This window comes from Callorhinus ursinus, unplaced genomic scaffold (assembly GCF_003265705.2).
Source record: "Callorhinus ursinus isolate GAN/ISIS: 27379988/994484 unplaced genomic scaffold, GSC_fseal_2.0 scaffold1, whole genome shotgun sequence".
Taxonomy (NCBI): Eukaryota; Metazoa; Chordata; class Mammalia; order Carnivora; family Otariidae; genus Callorhinus; species Callorhinus ursinus.
In genome coordinates this window covers 39,473,193-39,489,910 of record NW_027397063.1, presented here as the reverse complement: position 1 = coordinate 39,489,910, position 16,718 = coordinate 39,473,193, and the positions used below count along the sequence as shown (strand labels likewise).

Here is a 16,718-nt window from a genome sequence, read left to right as displayed (position 1 = left end):
CCTTTGATTATTTAGGCCTCTATAAAAATCTTGCAATGATTTCATAAACCCCAGGAATCTTTAAACCATCTTGAGCCAGGTTTCTTATTTCATGACATCATTACAGATATTTGCCCAGCTTTATATGCATTTCTTAGCTATATTTGTAAATATGCCTCCACTTCAAAGTCTGAAATTAGCCTACAAAGTTTGAGGTTGTACGTAGGTCATTTTTCCAGCACTCTGCTTTTAGAGGTTTTCCAGAGATGTGTTTAGGCTTCACTGATGTGTTCTAAAAATTACAGCCAACTTGAGATCTACACTGCAGAGAGGCAAGAGGCATGCACTAGACCAGGAGATCACACAGGCCAAATCTGGCTCACGGCATATTTTCATGAATAAAGTTTTGTTGAAACATAGCCTGCTTTCAAAATAGAATGGTAGAGTGGAACAATTGTGACAGAGAGAGTATGGTCCACAAAGCTGAAAATGTTTACTGTCTGCCCAGCACAGAGGAGGCTAAATTCTTCCAACGGTCAGTCTCCAACTTTTCCTTGTAGAAGGAAGCTGCTGAGTTGTACAGGTACTCTTCCATCCAACCAACATTTATTGAAGGCCCATTAGGTTTCAGGCAAAATGTAGTCTGGAAACCAACCTGACACATGTGGTTTAGCACATACGTTAAATACTTGAACCTGAGACTCCTCTCCCTGCCTCCTAATGAGGAATCCACACTTGCCTGCCCCCACAGAGTGTGCTTGACAACCAGAAACCAGACTCCTCCAAGATGAGGAATGTGTTTTTCTGGGCTGTGGCTAAACCTTCCAGTCTGCTGGCTCATCACTCCTGGCTTTGTAGCAAGGTGTTAAGATTTGGAGACAAAGACACAGAGACCAATCATGCATAAATACCACCTCTTTTTGGTCCCAGGGAATAGTGTCTAATACATTTGGAAATGGATTTTCAGTTTACTGTGTTTGTTTGCAACATTTTTGTTACCATGGTTAAAAATACCCAAATCATTACTTCACTTTTGACAATAAATTGCTAAGGGATAAACTATGAAAATCCAGAGATTTTTGGAGAACTCCCATATGGCAATTGGGAGGCTCATACTAAAGCTCCACTAGGTGCTTCCAGAACCAACACTGCCCTTTCAAAAATATGTTGATTAATCCTGCCTGAGGGAAAAAGAATTCAGGTCACAGCCTGGGCCAGATTGGCTGATTAAATGCCAATTCCTGAGAATTCTTTCTCCAGAGCATCTCTCTTCCTGGCTTTGTCCTTTGCCTTCCCGTTGCCTCTCTGCTACCTCTGGCCTTCACTTGCTCTCTGATTCAGAGCAAAAGAAGTTCACTGGTGTCTGGGCTCTGGTGCTCACATTGCTGCCTGGCTGACATGCAGACCACAGCATGGTGTAGGCATGGCCAGAACCAGAGTTCATCCCCCTGTCCCAGTTCAATGCCCTGTCCCATGGATAACTTTGGCAGGGTTCTTACCAACATTTTTCTACCCTGTCAACTTTTATCTGTTTCTGAAGGCTGAAGAAAGTCCAGGTTAGCTGCTGATTGATTTGGGTACGTACATTTAAGGATCATAATAGTAAGATGCTTCTGCCTCTATCTATAAAGAAAGTGACACAATAGCTGGTTTCTGATTTTTCTCTTAATTAGAAAAGAAGCCAGGGAAATTGTATCTTTGGTCTTACTCATAAAGTAGGCTTGCAGAATTCTGGATTCTCTCCTGTATCTCCAATTGACTAGCCCCTGTGGCTTGGAGGACTTGTCCACTGTCAGGATCTGCTATTCTCTGAGTCCCACATATTAGTGGCATGGTTGGATGACATATGTTTACCAGCCAGGGCCATTTAGACCACACACAGTGGTGATGCCTCAAACCACCCAAAAGGCAGAAGGTAGGACTCTAAAGCTAAAGTCACTTAGCGTCTTTGTGAGGAATAGCAGAAGCAAGAAGCTGACAAGAGGAAGACAGTACACTGTACTATGTCACTTCGTGGTTAAGAGCTAGGCTTTAAGCTGGGCACATGTCGGTCTAAGTCCCAACACTTCCTAGCTGTGGGTTGCTTACTCTTCCCTTGCCTTGGGTTTCTTCATCTGTGGGACCTGAATGGTATCTCCCACACAGAAGGGTTGTATGGATCAAATAAGGCAATGAATATGGAAGGTGCTTTGAACCAAAATACTTTGTTTTTGTTTTCCAGTTAAAAAGATTTGGGAAAATGCTATGAAGAAGAATCACTAAAGGCACACACAGTCTACTAGCCATCTAGAGCCTTCTAGAATACACAATACATTTTTTACTCTCAAGGAGTAGTGGTAAATCAGGCTTACTATGCCAGGTTATCCCAGTGAAACAAATGGAAGTACTTTCCTTTCCTCTGTGCCATGAACAAATGAGTCCTTTTCCAACCAAAACACCCAAGTGAGTCCTTTCTCTGACCACATTACACTGAGCGTGAGCACAGGAAGAAGACTAATGAGCCCTTTGTTTTCACCATGCCTGTGGGATTAGCCACAAAACAGTCATTGACCCCAAAAACATATTCTTCCTACTACAAATAAGCAACATTTAATTCATGGCTCCATACAAACATTCTCCATGATTTTATATATTCTCTCTTAACCAAGCAGCACAGAGTATGGGATTGCAATACCGGGGTTTATAAATTAATGTTAATTATAATTATAGTATTAATAATAATTATAATAATAATTGTAATGTTATTACTGTGTTTAAAATGTTGATTTATAATAATAATTTAATTTCATTTAATGTGCTAATACCTGATTTTTGGCAAGTAAAGCTTCTCCTGTATTTTAATCAATATTATTTTAATGTATCTGCCTGCACATTAAACAAGATCGAGTGTGTAATGTCACTACATGGTCCCTAGAACACAGTGAATAAACTTGTGATTTTGGTTGTCCTTGTTAATGTACAGACTAGTATACTAAATATTCTTATTTTTTAGGTATGTGAATTATAGTCAGGTCCTCAGAGTATGGATTTTTTTTTTATGTTGGTCACCATAAAGTACTTCATTAGTTTTTGATGTAGTGTTCCATGATTAATTGTTTGCATATAATACCCATTGCTCATTGCAATATGTCCCTCCTTAATACCCATCACTGGGCTAATCCATTCCCCCAACCCTCTCCCCTCTGAAACCCTCTGTTTGTTTCCCAGAGTCCATAGATTCTTGTCTGTTTATATGAATAACGTCTGTTTCTATTCTTTCTTAATGATGACTGTCAGCCACATCGGGGAAGATCATTTTGTAATGTAAAAGCATAATAATTCAAAAAATAAGACAAAATCTAAATTGGTTCCCGTATCCTTAGGATAGATATTCAAACTCCAAGCATGGGTATTTAGGTGAATGACTAATAACCACCAGATTATATTTGAGAGACTTAGGAGATAAAATCTCACACAAAACAATTTTCAGATCAATTTCTTCCAAATAGCAATTTGGAGCTCTGTGCCTGCCCAGGACTAATTTACAAGTCTCAAAGGTACAGATCCAGTTTGTGGCCAAATCAGCGTAATAGCCAAGGCTTCTTCAGGAATATTTTTAAAGTCAATTTACCAAGGATAAATCCAAACACATTGGAATTTTAAGAGGTTTTAGGGGGTATTGAAAGGGTTGGAGGAAAACTTTTTTTAAAACCACAGATTGTACTCATGAGTATTGGCAAAAAATGGCCAATCACTGAAGGTGAACTCTGCCTAGTGAGACCATACCACCCAGGAAGGCAGTACAGTGTGGGCATCATGGAAACCTAAGACAAAACCATGATCCATAATCAAACACTAACTCTTCAGAAAAACTATTACAGCTAATGAATATAGGGCTTTGAATATTTTCTATATGCAGACAGGAGAAGCCAATTAAAATGGCCTGGGCACAAAAACACCAGTGCCACTGTTCCGCATTGAATGCACATTATCACTGATTACCAAGTTTCTGTGAAAAAAACATCCAACACGTTTTTGCTGTCTACTTACTCCCTTTCATTATGTCTGCTCATAGGGGTCAAGCAAGTACCAAAGCCATCAAGTGCTGGTAAAAATATGTCAGTGGACTCTACCCACTCCACCAAAAAACCAGGTAAGGAATAAGATACTAACTCCCTTACTTTGCTCTTCTCTGCTACTTGGGCAGTAACTGCAGTGTCAAATGTTGTAGAAAAAACAGCATCCTCACAGCTCTCAAAGAACCATGCCAACAGTACATGGGTACTGCTAAAGAAACATTCTAAAATATTATCTTTGGGGCGCCTGGGTGGCTCAGTTGGTCAAGCATCTGACTCTGGATTTCAGCTCAGGTCATGATCTCAGGGTGGTGAGATGGAGCCCTGCGTCAAGCGTCAGGGGTGGAGTCTGCTTAAGATTTTTCTCTCCCTCTGCCCCTCCCCCACCCTGTGCATGCTCACTCTCGATCTCTGCCCCCCCAAAAAAATTTAAAAATAAAATATTATCTTTGGGGGAATAAATAGTGCTCTGTGCACACATCAAATATTAATAAGAACCTCCAATGGGGTACTAATTCAAGAATCACTTTGTATAATGTTCTGACGGGTCTCAGGGGACAAATGCTGAAGAGTCACTGTGGGTTCTAGTTTTCATCATGTTCAAGTTTTGTTCTTGTGTGATTTACTGTAATATCCTTTAGCCTGATAGGATTTATGTTCCTAATTTAAGACTGTGCTCTATTTACTAGGCCAAAATTATGAAGCTGGTGACTTGGAAAGGTTTGCGTTGAGTAAGAATTCTATGCCATTTCAAAGGTTGCTATGAAACCTACTCTAGTGTATTAATGCCTGGGCTACAGAGCCATATTCTGTTATCACACTCACTCCCCTGCACGTGCACAAGTGCACACTCGCTAGTCTCCCAAGAAGTACTTAAAGTCACAGGGCATTTTCCTAGGTTGCCACTTCTACTTGAAGATTTTTTTAACCAACATATATCATGCAAAGAAAGAGGTGAATTTTTAAGCTAGAACACAAGACTTAAAATTTAGGTTAAGGTGGATTGCTCTAGGCACCTCTAGCCTCGCCAGCATTTGTGCAAAGTATGAAAAGATAATTTGTGCATGGTATAAACAGGTATCTCTTCCCTCTGCCCTTTAGGCAGACTCCTTAGTAAAATGTGCCCTTCCTCTGGGTAGGCAGGCTTGCACCAGGGCTCACAGATGGGTGAGCAGAGTGCGTGTTAAACTTCACCGCCCACTCACATATCCCTTGCCAGGGCCCTTGTGCAGTGCACAACTGTTCATACTGACCCTGCTCTCCACAGGCACAGGCTTATTGCTTCTGCCGTCAAGGCTGCTTTGTTGTAATCTTTTGAGAAGTTCTGAAAGCGTTTATTCAATTATAATTATATAATAGATTTGGGTGGTGGGGTGGAGCATCCACTAAAGGAGAAATTATATCCTTTAACAATTTAAAGCTAAAATGACCTAAGAAATTGTAGTCTGAAAATCAAAGGCAATGGGGGACAGTGAAACTCAGAAATACTGTCGTGCCTATATAAGAAACTAAAGATGTTAAATTCTCTATATCTGTACAGTTTTAAAAGGCAGATAGACCTATAATTAGAGGATATTTTTTCCATATGTTAATGGACTTCATTATTCCTGGGTATATTACCAACATTAATTTAGAGGAATATCAGAATATATTACTCATAGATACTCTTCTATGGAATCTGTCCTCTGTCATCCACTCAGTACTTATCAAATGTTATATTTTTTAAAACCTGACATGTTTATGGCATGAATCCTTATGGCAACTTTATCTGTAATATAATCTCGTAGCCGCAGTCCCAGGCACTCGCCGCCCACCCTTGCCACCTAGACCTGTGCCCCCACGAAGAAAACCTTTACCACCAAATAATGTCACTGGCAAGCCAGGAAGTGCAGGTATGTCGGTCATGTACCTTCTCCCTCCATGATGCTCATTTGCCTAGACAACCACAAGCCCTTCTTGGCATGCTAGCTCAGGCGATAGACAAGTCCTTGGTGCATGGGACATGTGCCTGTGTTGGCCCCCAAAACCGGACCCTGTGAGTCCACTGGACACTGGGCTTCTATCCTGATTCTGGGTGGGTGTGGTCCCGGAAACTATCCCTGTGTATCTATCTAGGCCAGTTTGCTTTTTAAACATTGTGAGACAGAAGCTCACTCAGGCCTTTCAACAAGTGCATTATTTTGGATGAAGTATTGTACATTGCCAACCTATAGGGGGTAATGGAAAATGTGATATCCCGTCGTCTCTTTACCATTATCTCCTGAAATGAAATCCTGTACATCTCACTGAAACCTCCGCTGTTCACCAGCCTTCACGCTGGCCCCAGTATTACAGTACTAGCGGAGAGACTGAGGGCTAAAACATGAGCAGCTCTAGCCTGTGCAACAGGGCAAGAATATATACTGTAGAAGTCAACAGAACAGATGTTCTATTAAGCAACTTTTTCCTTCTTCTTCAGCCATGATCCATGCCTGCCAGTTACTCTCCAGGTCAAGCCATTCCATCTCCTTGATATCTTTCCTGTAAAACACCTTCCATCTAATCCCACTGCTCCCTACGTAGTTCACCTGCTCTGCCTTTGCCCACAACAGCTGCTTTTGTCTTTTGACGTCCTTCTTGGCCACCAGACTTGCAACCTGACCATTCATCCCCTTCTCATCTCATTACTTTCCTAGTGAAAATCTTTCAGTGGGTCCTTGTCACCTAAAAACAATGTCCAAATCTATGGTATGGAAGGCCTTTCATGATCTGGCCTTTCCTGTCCTTCCACAGTCAGCTCTCACAGTACCCCAGAGTACTCTTGGCTCTCACACCACAAGTAGTCTTGTGCTTCCCTGGCTTGTCTCTTCCTGCAACCTCTGCCCCAATATAGCTCTCATACCTACCTGCTGATTATTTCACTTCTTTATTGGCACAACCTCTGTGAAGACATTCATACCCTCCCCTCACCCACCCTTCATCTTTCCCCAGAGACATTACTACTCTGTCTGCTTACTTTCTCTGTGACCTTATCCAGTTCTTTCACAATATCTACAGCGCTTCAACATATTTGGCTCACACATCTATTTTGATCAAAGACACAGGTTTTGTCTTCTCTCCAAGCCTGTCATATAGTATAAGTGCTGAATAAATATTTATGGAATAAATAAATGGGGAACTTGCCAGTGCTCCTATAAAGCCTGACTGCTTTGGCTCTCCATTACAGGAATCATTTCATCAGGCCGAGTGACTTCTCCACCCCTGAGGGCCACACTTAGGCCTACTGAAGCCCCTTCAGAAAGAACAGAGACAGATGAAAAGCAACCGACAGCTCCTGCCTCAGGAGAAGATCTTGGTTAGTATGCCAGTCACTTCACACTGGATGCCTAGCTATGAAGTACTAAAAGATTTCAAGTTAAGGGGAATAGAGTCTCAGTTCTGGATTATCTGTTTTATTCAATTTTGTGATTAATATCAGTCCTTTGAAATTTTAAAATTATACTCATGTTTAAAGCTTTGAGATAGAATAGTCCTTCCCTTCATAGACAGAGAAGAAGGTACCCAAGTTTTTTAGAGAAGTCTTCCTGAAAAGATCTAGATTACCCAATGTTTCTCACTAAATCAGATGTCATTATTAATCATACATATCTTGGGGTGCCTGGCTGGTTCGGTCAGTAGAGCATGCCACTCTTGATCTCAAGGTCATGAGTTCAAGCCCCACGTTGGGTGTGGAACCTAATTAAAAAATAAATTATATATTAATTTATTAATGGGTATTGCCTACTTTAATCTTTAAGTCATTATTTGGTATACTCAGCACAACTGCAGCAGAACACAATTAAAGGCCTTTTATTGTGGACAGATATTATAATTATATGCAAGCAGTTGACCAGGAGGCATATTAAATATTTATAGTTTTTAATACTTCATTTTCTTGAGAAGCTTTTTTATATTTTGCTAAAATCATTTATTATCTTCTATTCTCAGGTAATATAACTGACTTTAGCTCAAGTCCAACAAGAGAAACTGATCCTCTTGGGAAGCCCAGATTCAAAGGTAGGTATGATTGGCTCCAAATCTGAATTTTAGCCAGGCTTTCTTAGACTGAACTATCCATTAGCTTTTGCTGTGTAATAACTGCGAAATCTTAGTAGCATAGTCTAATAAGGATTTATTTCTCATGTGTTTCCAAGTCACCTGAGGGTCAGTAGGTTGTGCTTTACTAGGTGGTTCTGCTTCCAGCAGCAGGTACAGCTGGGCCTCCCGTGGCTTGGGTTCAGCTACGCTCCACATTTTTTCACTCTGGTCCTAAGGATGAAGGACCAACAGTGACTCAGGAGCCATTTTAATGACAATACAAAGTCAAGAATGGGGAGTTCAGAAACACAACAGCATTTCAAGCTCCTCCTTGTTTTATATCTGCCAATATCCATTGGCCAAAGAAAGTCCCATAGCCCACCTCAAATCAAAGATTGGGGAAGTATACTCCTTCCATGGATGTAGAGAATATTTTTGAACAGTATCAAGTCTACCACAGTAAGAGAGCTATGATATAGAGCCCAGTATTTCCTTTTTGTAATATTTTTTTCTGAAGTGTAGAATTTGATAAATCTTAACATATGTGTACACCCATGAACCCATCATCACAATCAAGATAATAAATACATGCACCACCTCCAAAAGTGTCATCATGTACTTTTATAATTCCTCCATCTCACTCCTCCCACCAAATCTTTAGTTCCTAGATAATCACAGATCTGCTTTACTATAAATGTGTATGCATTTTGTGGATTTTTATGTACATGAAAAAATACAGTATGAACTTTTTTTGGTCTGGTTTCTTTCATTCAGCATAATTATTTTGAGATTCATCCATGTTGCAACATGTATCAATAGTTCATTTCTTTTATTGCTGACTGGTATCCTATTATATGAATATATAATTATTTATTAAACCTGTTTATGACATTTGGGTTTTTTCTAATTTTTTTACATTACCAATAAAGCTACTATGACCATTCATGTACAAGTGTTTGTATAGTCATATGCCTTCATTCCATTTGGATGTGAATGCCTACAAGAGCAGTGACTAGATCATTTGAGTGTATATTTAACATTTTAAGAAACTACAAACTGATTTTCACAGTAGTTGTGCTGTTAACCTTTCTGTCAGCAGTGTATGAGAGTTCCAATTCCTCCACATCTTTGCCAACACTTGATCCCAGGATCCTGAGATCATGACCTGAGTGCAAATCAAGAGTAAGACACTTAACTGACTGAGCCACCCAGGCTACCTGAGATTCTTTGTATTTTTTGGTAGAAGACCTTTTTCAGATACATGCTTTACAAATATTTTCTCCCAGTGCGTGGCTTCTGTTTTTTAATTTTAATAAATCTCAGTTTATTAATTTGGTTTTTTTATATACTATATTTTTGGTGTTGTATTTAAGAAATCATTGACCAATCAGAGGTCATAGAGACCTCTTCCATTTCCTTCTAGAAGTTTATCTGCTGTTTCCTTCTAGACGTTTTCTGCTTTTACATTTAGGTCTATGATCCATATTGTGTCAAATTTTGTATATGATACAAGGTGTGAAACAAATCAGTTTCCTTGCTTGTGTGTATAAAATTGTTCCAGCATCATTTGTTGAAAAAAACTATTCTTTCCATGGAATTTCATTTGTACCTTTGTCAAAAATGAGTTGTCCATATATTTGTGGAACTGTTTTAGCTCTCTAGTCTGTTCTATGGATCTATTTATCTGCCTTTACATCAGTACCACCATGTTTGTATTATTGTGGTATTGGTATTGTATTGATGATTCTGGGTCCTCTGTATCTACATCTGAATTTTAGAATCAGCTTATCAATGTCTAAAAAATAGCCTGGTTATATTTTTATTAGAATTGCATTGAAGGTATGGGTGAATTGGGAAAAATTGACAGCTATACAACAGTTAAGTCTTCCTACCTATGAACGGTGGTGTATTTTACCATTTATTTGGCTCTTCAATTTTTCTCACCAATGTTTTTAGTTTTCAGTGTACAGAAAACCATAAAAATAGTATTTTTATTTCAATTTCTAATTATTCATTGCTAATATATAGAAAAATTAATTTTTAAATTCCCAAAACCTTGTAAAACTCAGTACCTTTTCTGTAGATCCATTGGATTTTCTACATGCAGAATCATGTCATCTGAGAGTAAAGTTTTACTTCTTCCTTTCTAACTTGGGTGGCTCTTTTCTTGCCTTATTGTACTAGCAAGACCATCCAGTAAAATACTGAATAGTTACAGTGAGGCTGGATATCCTTTTCTTATTCCTGACTTTATGGAAGAAGCATTCATCCTCTCACCTGAATGTAATTAAGTATGATGTTACCTCATAGGTTTTTCATAGATGCCCTTTATTGGGTTGAGAAAATTCCCTTCTGTGTCTGCTTTGGTGGTAACTGTTATCAGAAATGAGTGCTAGATTATGTTTAATGATTTTTCTGCCTTTATGAAGATGATAATGTTTTTACTAGTTTCTTAATGTAATGAGGTAATTGTTTTTGAATTTTCAACTTTTCATTCCAGGGACAAACTCCACTAGGTCACAATATATTCTCATTTTAATATGTTGTTGGGTTTAATTTGGTAAAATTTTGTTTAGAATTGTATTCAGTGAAGGATATTGGTCTATAGTTTTCTTTTTCTGTAACGTCTAAGTCAAGTTTTAGTCTCAGAATAATGCTGAACTCTCCTCCCTCAGTTTCAGAGTTTAGAATTGGTATTGCTTCTTCCTTAAATGTTTAGTAGGGAAGAAGAGTATTTTTCTTCCCTAGTGAGTTTTGGTAATTTTTGTCTTCAATTTATTGGTCCATTTCATCCAAGTTGTCAAATTTATTGACATAAAGTTGTCCTTAATATTCTCTTATTATTTTAATATCTGTAGAATCTGTAGTGATGTCACCTCTCTCATTCCTGTTATTGATAATGTGTAAGTTTTCTCTTTTGCCTAATAAGTCTGGCTGTAGGTTTATTAATTTTTTTGACTTCTGAAAAAGTCAACTTTTTGTTTCATTGATTTTGTCTACTTACTCTGATCTTTATCATTTTTTCTTCTGCTTAATTGTGGTTTAATTTACTCTTCTAATTCCTGAAAGTAAAATATATCTTCATTGATTTGATTCCTCTCTTCTTGAATATGGCATTTACTGCTACAGATTTTCCCCTACATATTATTTAAGCAGCATCCAAAAATTTTTGTTATGCTCTATATTCATTTTTACTCTATTCAGAATACTTTTTAATTTCCCTTTTGATTTGTTCTTTGACTCATTGATTATTTAGAAGTATGTAATTTAATTTCTAAATATTTTGAGATTTTTCTAGAGATTATTCTGTTACTGATTTCCAATGTAACTCCATTGTTATCACATGCTCTCAGATACTTAAATCCTTTTAAATTTATTGAGACTTTTTTATGGCCCAGAATATGGTCTATTTGGGGTATGTTCTGTGTGTACTTGAAAAGAATGTGTATTCTGCTATTCTTAAGAGTAATGTTGTATTTGTTTGCTAGGGCTTCCATAACAAAATGCCACAAATGTGGTGGTTTACCCAACAAAAGTTTATTTTCTCACAGTTCTGGAAACCAGAAGTCTGAAATCAAGGTATCATCAGATTTGGGTTCTTTTGAGGCCTCTTTCCTTGACTGCAGATGGCCACCTTCTCACTATGTCCTCATATGGCCTTTCCCTCTGGGTGCACACATCCTTGGTGTCTCTTCCTCTTATAAAGGACACCAGGCACCGCGAATTAGAATCCCACCCGAATTACCTCATTTAATTTCATTTACATTTCTAAAGACTCTAACTCCAAATAGAGTCACATTGGGAATTAGGGCTTCAACACAGGAATTTTTGGGAAACAATTTACATAACAAGTATTATATAGGTGTCGGGTCCAATTGTTTGGTTGTATTGTGCAATTCTTTTATATCCTTAGTGATTTTCTATTCTATCAATTAAAGACAGAAGAAATTGAAATCTCTGACTATAATTGTGGATTTATTTCTACTTACATTTCTATCAGTTTTTGCTACATTTATATTAAAGGTCTATATTTAGATATAGACTTAAACTGCTTAGGATTCTAATAAATTGATAAATGGATCCTTTTTCATTATAAAATTATCTTTTCTGTTTATGGTAATACTATTTGCTCTGAAATCTAATTTGTTAATATTAAATATACACTCAAGCTTTCTTTTGGTAAATGTTACCATGTATCTCTTCTTTTCATCCTTTTAGTCTGAATCTATTAGTCTCTGTATATTTAAAGTGTGCTTCTCATCAGCATCATAAAGCATATAGTTGGTTCTTGCTTTGTTATCCTATCTAATAATCTCTTCATTTTATTTTGGGTGTTTAGAACCTTATATTTAACATGACCAATGATATAGTTAGGTTTAAATCTATCTCATCTTGCTATTTGTTTTCTATTTGTCCCCTCTGCCCTTTGTCCCCTTTTTCCTCTTTTCCAGCCTCCTTTTGGATTTTTTTCCAAAAAAATTTTTTTTTCCAAAAAAAAATTTGGATTTTTTTTTTTTAGTTGAAGTATAGTTGACACAGAATGTAACATTAGTTTCAGCTGTGCCAACATAGTGATTCAACTTTTCTATACATTATGCTATGTTCACTACAAATGTAGTTGCCATCTGTCACCATACAATATTAAGACAATACCATTGACTATATTCCCAATGCTGGACCTTTTATCCTCATGTTGTATTGATTCCATAACTGGAGGCGTGTATCTCCCACTCCCCTTCATCCATTTTGCCCATCCTCTCACCCCCTCTCCTTTGGCAACCATCAGTTTGTTTTCTGTCTTTACAGATTTGTTTCTGCTTTTTGTTTGTTCATTTGTGAGGGGTTTTTTTGTTTTGTTTTTTAGATTCTACATAGAAGTGAAATCATACAGTACTTATCTTTCTCAGTCTGACTTATTTCACTTAGCATAATACCCTCTAGGTCTGTCTATGTTGTTGCAAATGGCAAGATCTCATTCTTTTTTATGGCTGAGGAATATTCCATTATATATGTGTACCATTTTTCTTTATCCATTCATTTGTCAGTGGACACTGGGGTTGTCCCCATATCTTAGCTATTGTAAATAATGCTGCAATAAATATGGGGTTGCATGTATCTTTTCAAATTAGTGCTTTCATCTTCGTTGGGTAAATACCTAGTAGTAGAATTACTGGATCATACATATTTCTGTTTTCTGTTTTTAATTTTTTGAGGAAACTTCATACTGTTTTCCACAGTGGCTGCACAAATTTACATTCCCACCAGTAGGGCACGAGGGTTTTCTCCATATTCTCTCCAACATTTATTATTTCTTGTTTGTTTGTTTGTTTGTTTACTCTAGCTATTCTGACAGGTGTAAGGTGACATCTCGTTGTAGTTTAGATTTGCATTTCCCTGATGATTAGTGTTGTTGAGCATCTTTTCATGTGTCTGTTGGCCATTTGAATATCTTCCTTTGGAAAAACGTCTATTTAGGTCTTGAGTCCATTTTTTAATTGGAGTATTTGTGGGTTTTGGTGTCATGATGTATAAATTCTTCATATATTTTGGATATTAAACCCTTATCAGATATATCATTTGCAAGTATCTTCTCCCATTCAGTAGGTTGTCTTTTTATTTTATTGATAATTTCTTTTGCTCTGCAAAAGTTTTTTACTTTGATGTAGTCCTGATTATTTTTGTTTAAGTTGCCTGAGGACACATGTCTAGAAAAATGTTGCTAAGGCTGATGTCAAAGAAATTACTGCCTATGTTTACTTCTAGGAGTTTTATGGTTTCAGATCTCACATTTAGATCTTTAATCCACTTTGAGTTTTTTTTGTGTGTGTGTATGGTGCAAGCAAGTGGTCCAGTTTCATTCTTTTGCATGTAGCTGTCTAGTTTGCCCAACACTATTTATTGAAGAGACTGTCTTCCCTATTGTGTATTCTTGCTTCTACAACTTCACAAATGTGCAAGAACTTTATATTAGTATAGCAACTTTTCTCTCCTCCTGGCCTATCGTTGTTATACATTTTACTTTTACATGTAAATACATCACACTAAATTGCAATTTTTTTATGTTTAAATAGTAAATTATCTTTTAGAAAGAAATAATAAAAATATTGTTCATATTTACACATATATTTACCATTTCCAGTGCTCTTTGTCCTGGAACAAAGAGAGTGGATTCATATTTCCATATGGCATCATTTTCCTTCTGCCTGAATATCCTTTAATCTTTCTTGTAGTGTGGGTCTGCTGGTTATGAATTCTGTCTATCTTTGTATGTCTAAAAGGTATTTCACTTTTATTAAAAAGGGATATTTTCACTAGTTATAAAATCCTAGATGATAAGGTTTTTTTCCCAATATTTAAAGATGTTGCTCCACTGCCTTCTCACACTCATTCTTTCCAATGAGAGATCTGCCATAATCCTTATCTCTATTGTTCTACATACGATGTGTTTTTTCTGCCTCCTTTAAAAGCTTTTCTCTTTATCATGGGTTTTGCAAAACAATTATATTGGTATAGTTTCTTCGTGTTTGCTGTGCTTAGGTTTCTTTGAAATTTTTTGGATCTGTGGGTTAGAGATTTTATCAAATTTGGAAATTTTTGACCATTATTTCTTCACATATTTTTTCTGCCTGTTTTCTACTCAGATACTACAATTACATGTATATTATACTGCCTGAAATTGTCCCACAACTCACTGATGCTCTGTTCATTATTTTTGATTCTTTTTTTCTTTCCACTTTTATTTTGGGTAGTTTTTATTCCTATGTCTTCAAGTTCACTAATCTTTTTCTGCAATATCATCTCTGTACCACTATCACCCTGTATGTTTTTCATCTTACACGTTTTAGTTTTCACCTCTAGAAATTTGATTTCAGTCTTTTTTATATCTCTTAAATCTTAATTTTTTTACTACATGGGTTATAGTGATAATAATGGTTTTATTGTCCTTGTCTGATGACTAACATCCATGCAAGTTCTAGATTGATTTCAAAGGATTTATTTTCTCCTCATTATGGGTAATATTTTTCTGTAATTTCACCTTGTTGCTGGATATGTTTTTTTAATCTAAAATATTCTTGAATTTTGTCCGGATGTAGTTAATTTACTTGAAACCACTTGACCCTTTTGAGTCCAGCTTTTAAAATTTATTAGGTGAGACCAGAACTGTGTTTAGTACAGGGCTAATTATTCCCCACTTCTAATGCAACACCCTCTTGAGTACTCTTTCCACTGCCCCATAAATTATGCAGTTTAAAACATGCTCAGGGAACCAAATTACTTTTGGATATTAGCATAAGTTAAACCTATTTAGAAAAGTAAGCCAGCTACAACATCCATATCAGGTATCTCAGAGACAGGAATTCTAGATTTTCACAAGTTTGAACAACTCACATCACTGCTTTCATCTATCTGTTTATAATGTGAGACCAAATGTCTTAATACAGATAAATATATTTGAGTTTACCTCCACCTTCTGTACAAGCTCAAACAAGGCTAAATGTCAGAGTCCTTTCTCTCTTAGGTCCTCATGTGCGATACATCCAAAAACCTGACAACAGACCCTGCTCCATCACTGATTCTGTCAAACGGTTCCCCAAAGAGGATGCCACCGAGGGGAATGCCACCAGCCCACCGCAGAACCCACCTACCAACCTCACTGTGGTCACTGTGGAAGGATGTCCCTCATTTGTCATCCTGGACTGGGATAAGCCACTAAATGATACCGTCACTGGTAAGATCATGACATAAGGACTGATACTCTGGTGGGAAGCATTGATATGTAAGTGTGGTACCTGGGTCAAACTATGTCCTATGAGGTATATCTCGGGTAGAAAGTCCTAGCAGAGCGGTATTGCCAAAAGTGTCATATGATGGGAAAAGTTCATCTGTGTCCCAGTGATGGGCTTCCTGTTAATTTAACAGATCACTTTAGGTTGCATCCCTTCCATGTCCTCTCAGAATTCTTTTTCACGGTATAAAGATAGATCTGATCTTTTCCTTATCAAGAAAATTACAGATAACATAGGAGCAGTTGGCAGTACTGATGATATTTAAACCAGTTTCATTTCACCAACCCAATTTCTAGATTGACCTAGGCTGAAAGGTATTCAATTATTTTTTTGGAGAAATTTTTTTAGAATTCTAATCCTGGTCAATTTTCTGTTCATCTCAGGAAATTTTAATTCTGCTATCACTCACCTAATCCCTCTAAAAATGACTGTGAAAAATAAGAAATGAGTCATTCTTTGAGTTTATTATATGGGAATTTATTTATTCATAATGAACAGGTTATTCAAACTAGAGAGGAGGGAGAAATGACTACGAGGCTGAATCAGCTACAGGAATACAGCAAATAGGGTGATTACACAAAGCCCCTGCTATCCATGTCCTGCTATGCCTGGGACAGGTAGACAGGGTCTAGAGGGACCCACTGAGAGGCTGTCAGAATGGAAAGAGGGAAGTACACAGGGGAAGTGGGGAGTGGGAGATTCAGCATCTGACAAAAAGATTTTCTGTGAATAAAGAGGAAAACAGCAGTTATTTCTCCTCAGACAGAACTGTTTGGTCTGAGCAACTTCTGCTATAAACAGCTTATTTTTGCTTAGCTAGCCTTTTTTTATTTACCCATAT

The 16,718-nt window shown here is 37.3% G+C and overlaps 1 protein-coding gene across 10 annotated transcripts in view; it reads left to right on the top strand.

Annotated features, from left to right (window-relative positions):
• The window catches only part of ABI3BP (ABI family member 3 binding protein), a 238,011-nt gene that overhangs the window by 196,591 nt on the left and 24,702 nt on the right, over positions 1 to 16,718 (top strand). For all 10 annotated transcript variants that reach the window (XM_073892683.1, XM_073892688.1, XM_073892686.1 and 7 more), the window contains 5 exons: positions 4,034 to 4,111; positions 5,822 to 5,926; positions 7,240 to 7,368; positions 8,001 to 8,069; positions 15,610 to 15,819. In XM_073892683.1, the coding sequence (XP_073748784.1) occupies positions 4,034 to 4,111; positions 5,822 to 5,926; positions 7,240 to 7,368; positions 8,001 to 8,069; positions 15,610 to 15,819 (591 nt within the window). The remainder of the gene's footprint in view (positions 1 to 4,033; positions 4,112 to 5,821; positions 5,927 to 7,239; positions 7,369 to 8,000; positions 8,070 to 15,609; positions 15,820 to 16,718) is intronic.